Here is a 5,531-nt window from a genome sequence, read left to right as displayed (position 1 = left end):
CACCGAGGGAATGAGGAATCAGAGGTACCACCTCTTCCTTTATTCAAGGAACGAGGACTTCAGATCATAGCCTCTTGGAAATTGTGGTGTAATGACAACTTTTATATTTTTTATCTTCCATTTTTCTTGCCGAAGGAGATAGCTCGAGTAGAACAAATTGAAATGGTGAACTGATGACCATGAGTTTGAAGTCCTCCTCTACTCTTTTTATTTCTAATTCTCCAAGTCAAGTATTTGTGTCCTCTTTCCATGTGATTTGGAATAAGGGGCAGGCCAAAATGGAGGCAAGAAAGACCAACTAGCCAATAAATAGGACACAAATGAGGCTAAAGTAATATGACCTTAATTCCTAACCATAAGGTCAGCGTCTTCAGAATACTAGAAAAACCTGATGCCTTGGTCGAAAGTGAATTTGCATGCTCGCATAATCTGTACTCCGGCACTTATGACGGTCTAATTAACAGTGAGCACATTTGAGATAATGGGGAGGACAATGCATGAGAACTTATTACAAATGACACTCCCCAAGCCTCCAAAGTGAACAAGATTTTACTGAAAATGAAGCCGAGGAGGATAGCAGGCTCTCATTCAAAGGAGGCAATAATTGTGTTGAACTGAAGAAATACAGTGTTGATTTGCAGCTGATTAAGAAGAAGTCGAAGTACCCCGTCAGGCTAGATGGAGAAGCTGAAGTGGAATGAGAAGGCTGAAGTGGGTGGAAGAACCGAAGACTCTTTTTGTTATGATTACGGCAAACCCGCTAAAATGGAATGTTGAAGCGAGGCCGAAGTGAGAGGAATCGAGGCGGTAGAACTGCAGAACTGGGAAGTTGAAGTGGGAGGCTGATGCAAGAATCGAAGGGGTGGAACTAAAGTTATCCTTCTACGGTTATTCTAGCAAACTGGATGTCCAAATGATTCCAGTAGCCGAAGTGGAAGAACTGAATTGGAAGGGCTAAAGTGGAAGGATGAAGTGGGCGGAGCTGCCGAAATTTGCTTCCCATGGTGATTTCAGCTAACCCACGTTTCCAGCAAGCCCAAATGTTCCAATGTAATTAAAAGAGTTATGGGCCAAGAGAAAATACATTTTTGAGCCCAATAATAGAATGGAATATTTAATTGGCCCAAATGAAATAACCTCCAGCAAGGTTACGTGAATCAGCTATATCTAAAGAATTCAATTGTAAAAATGGGAGATTAATTTAATATGAAACTATTACCTAGGCTAGCAAAAAGTCTGCAAGACCTGTTGAAATGGGCTACCCATCTGCATGCTACCACCAGTTATGTGTCCATCAACATAAATGCTTCGTGGACAAAAAGAATACCTATGTATCGCTGGCTATTGAAGTTTTTCTTGCACCAATAGCCATTGTGTGGTTTTTTGCAAAACCCATTTCCATGGTAGTGGAAAGGATGGTTTTGGTGTTGAAATTAGTAGTATGGATTGTTGTAGCAATGGTTATGACTTCATTGTTGCTTGGGAGTTCCGAACCACTTCAAGCTAGCAGTTCCTTAACTTCAATTGGCGTCTGACTTCTTCTAAGAATGTGTGTAAATATTTTCAACAATAAGGGACATAAAAGGCACCTTTTGAACAAGTCCACTGGTGGATCTTTTCTTCAAATAATCCCAGTAGTCATTGTTATAGCCAGAGAGTTCCTTTTTCAAGGAGTTTTTCATGCCTCCGTTCATCCTTGCAGTAGCTATTTTCTTATTTTTTTCAATGGCTGTGTTTGCTTCTTCTTGGTGGAGAACACTGCCCAGAAAATTCCATTTTTCATGTTGAAAGTTTCCTTTTTTCAAACAAAGTTTTCAAAAATGGTTTGGTAGCCATTTTTCTTCTTTTTCATGACCATTTTCATGGCCAGAATATTCATCGAAAAACTTCTTTTTTCAAGGAGATTTTTGTATCCCAGTCAGTAGCTATCTTCCATCATTTTTCTTCATTTCTTTGTTACTGCCTTCGCCTTTTCCGGGAAATAATTCCATTTTTTCGGTGGCTTTTTATATGTGGTGTAACATGGTTAATGTAATGATTCCCACAAACGGCACCAATCTGTTGACCTCCAAAAATGGCTCCAATAGGCACCCTAGCTTCGTCCCCTCGAAACCTGAGCATGTAGCACCCCGTCAAGAGGCAGAGAGGCCGGACGAGAAAAAAGGTCCGACGATCATTTGCACTCCGACGGTCAAGTCAACGGCCGGACGGAGATAGATATATAGAGTGCAATAGTAGAGAGATGGGGGATTTGGCTAGAGTATTTAGAACATACCTTAGTTGTGTTAGTGAATCCATATATATAGAGAAATGGAAGTGAAATGGGTTAAACGGGTTGGTGGGCTGAAGTCCAAGCCTAATATGAGGTGACCAAAATAATAGGTACCTCAGTAGGCGCTTTGGCTGGACTTCTTAGGGCCTCGGTGGCGCCTCGACTGGACTCTTTAGAGCCTCGACTTTGGGGCCCAATTTTGATGGGCCTCGTCTGAGTCCAATAAGATGGCCTAATATGATGTGATAATTCATCGGCATAACATTTATCTCTTATTATTGTTCTTTAGTTTAAGGGAAAAAAATTAAACAACTATTGCCAAATCAGCACACCAAATTCTAAATAAGACTTAACCAACAAAACATGACTTTAAAGGAAAACAATCCCAAACCCTTTAGGCGTGAAATCCATCCCCCCAAATCAATTTCTCCCATTCGTGCAGATCCTTAACTTCTCCTCTCAACTCAATTCTTCTCTTAAACCCTAAGTATTTGAATTAAGGACTCCCCAAAATCTCTTGAATCCCAACATCTTGAAATCCATTTCTCCAAAATCTCTATGTTCGAGATTGCTGGCTTGTTATATGTTGCATATAGTGGAAGCGGTCACTCAACTTTGCAAATTGGGGCCTCACACATCACTATTTTAGTGACCTCCCAGAGACTTTTTGCAAAGTTCAGTTACCACTTAAGGGACATTTTGAAGTTCGATGATCAAATGGGGGACTTCGACAAAGTTCAGTGACTATTCAGGGACGTTTTGAAGTTCAGTGACCTCTTGAGGGACTTTGGCAAAATTCAGTGACCATTGGGGGGATTATCTCAAAAGGCGAGTTTTATACAGAGGAGGTGCTGGAGTTCAGGGATTTTGATCGGAGGAATATTGCAGATACTGCAATTCATTGTAAAAAGCATTACTGAAGTGGGTCGATTCTAATTCGATTTGACATTTACTTGCTGGAGGAGGTGAGTTTCAAACTCCCGATTTCCGCTTGAGTTTGGATATTGTTTAGTTTTAATTTTCACATTTATTGTTTTGTTTTATTTTATCACAAGAAGAAAGAAACCTTAACTCGTGTTTCAGTTTTGTTAAGATTCTTCCTTACTTTCTTCGAAAGTGGAATTTTTGAAATTTTATCGAGGGAAATTAAATATTTGGTGTGTTTGAGAATCATAGCTTATGCTAATGGTCTTGTCTGTGTGTACATCATCATCTTTTTCACGTTTGTCGATTCTTGATTGCCTGATAATTATCATTGTGATTACTTTTTGAATCTTGCCAAGGTTGTAGTTTTGGGTTTATAGATTACAACAAATTCTATAAACAACAAATTTGTCTCCCTCTGCATCTAGCGCATGAGTTTTTCCCCTTTCGTTATTGAGATAAAGTGATACATGAATATCGGGTCTTGCATGTGGTATGGTGATAATCTCATCTTTTTCATGTTTGTTTGAACTCTTACAGAAATTCTAGAGGAGTCTCAACTCGAAGAGGAGCAAATGGATGGTCATGGATCAACACAAGGGCCACTGGTAATTGTTCTATTCACATCTTACTAGAGATCAACAATGTATTACATCATAATTGTAAGCTTCCATCAGGTTCACTATCTATGGTGTCATTCTTTGTAGGATGAAAGAATTTCAAGTTGATTGGTGTTCTGTTTCACAAATATAATCAATAAAAGGAACACGAAAGTGTCAAAATTATCATTATCTTGTGAGTGATTATGAGTAAGTCCCCAAAGATTACTAGTGGTTTTTTTGAGTGTCAGATCTTGAAAGTTGCTGGGTTTGAAAATGCTTTTTTAGGTCTTGATTTGTAGCATCCTATCGTGTTTAAAATGGGGGAGACGGTCAATCAGATTATTCATACATGATATGTTTGGTACACAAGTTATCGAGCTTTAGATCAATTTCATTTTTTGCAACAGGAAAAGACGAAAGTGTGTTCAAGCAGTCATCTCAAGATTTCTGCAGCAATTGATTGTCAAGCTTCTGTATGTAGGGATTTTGGAGCCATGTACTTGTTGCTGTAAACAATGGGATTTAGTCTTGACAAATGCAGAGCAGAACTGGGACAACAAAAGATTAGGGTATGTACTACCAACTTTGTAATTAGTAAATATATTAGAGAATTCTTTGGGTGTTAATTGTATGAGATGCTGCAAAATGGTTATTCACAATTTGAAATTTGAAGCTATTAGATGGAATTTGGAAGGTTATATATATAGTTACAATTTTATGGTTACAGACATAAAAGGTGGAGAACTTTAGAATTTGGCACTTACAATAGAATAATAAACAAAATAGGTAAATCTTTGGAAGCGTACTACAATAAAAATGTGATCAAGGAAGTTTCATATCAAAATCAAATGCTCAAAATATAGACACCTTATCAAGAAGAAAATAGAAAATGGACATTTATATTCCTCTTATTACTAGTAAAGAACAACTAGCATATTTTTTTGACAAAAGAAGTGTAGAGACCTTTATTCCCTCAAAGAAGAAATGATAATCCTTCTGTTTGTTTTTTTTTTTTTTTTTGTATATCTACTTTGGCTTACTAATTCTTTGAAGATTGTACTCTACAAATGCAGGACTTGCAATTCTTTGGAGATTGTCACTAAATTCTTTGGTTTACTACTGGATTACTGCATAAAAAAGGACTTGCAATTGTTGAGAGCAATGGGGATTGGGGTGAGTAGCACATGACACTAAAACTTGGTACAAGGACATCCTAAAATATCATTAATTTCAATATGAATTAGATAAAGAGAAGTTGGTTATGTTTTACAATAGCATGCTTGCTTTTTTACATTATGGATTCAAGTGTATTGGAGAATATTGTCATGTTTTACATTATGTATTCAAAAAATTGTAATGAATCTATCAATTTTTATGCAATTTCAAAATTTGTCATTTTCAAAATTTTGAGTCAATTAACATAAATTACTGTAAAAAAACTATTGCAAAATACTTACGGCAATGTTTTTTAAATGTTGCAGTAAGTGTCTATAGCAATGTTTTTTAAACGTTGACGAAAGTGTCTTTCGCAACATTTAAAAAACGTTGTCGTATCTTTCCGCTCTATGACAACACTGAGGTTTGCAACATACGTCCAAACATTGCAAAAGGTCTTGATCAACGTTTTTTAAATGTTGCATATGGATGTTTTTGTCGCAGTGTTTACTTTATTGTGCTTTTAGATAGAGACGAATTTAATCGTATTAGCACATGTGATTCTACATAAAATGCAT

The 5,531-nt window shown here is 37.1% G+C and overlaps 1 protein-coding gene across 1 annotated transcript; it reads left to right on the top strand.

Annotated features, from left to right (window-relative positions):
- Positions 1-3,112: 3,112 nt before the first annotated feature.
- Positions 3,113-5,138, top strand: LOC111408209. The gene is made up of 4 exons (XM_023038007.1): positions 3,113-3,237; positions 3,737-3,804; positions 4,206-4,367; positions 4,872-5,138. The coding sequence occupies exons 2-4, from the start codon at positions 3,776-3,778 to the stop codon at positions 4,984-4,986; spliced, it is 306 nt and encodes a 101-aa protein (XP_022893775.1). The 5' UTR covers positions 3,113-3,237; positions 3,737-3,775; the 3' UTR covers positions 4,987-5,138.
- Positions 5,139-5,531: the final 393 nt, after the last annotated feature.

Source organism: Olea europaea, chromosome 13, assembly GCF_002742605.1.
Source record: "Olea europaea var. sylvestris chromosome 13, O_europaea_v1, whole genome shotgun sequence".
NCBI lineage: Eukaryota > Viridiplantae > Streptophyta > Magnoliopsida > Lamiales > Oleaceae > Olea > Olea europaea.
Note: the sequence above shows the minus strand (reverse complement) of the source record. Positions and strands in the feature narration are given on the sequence as shown.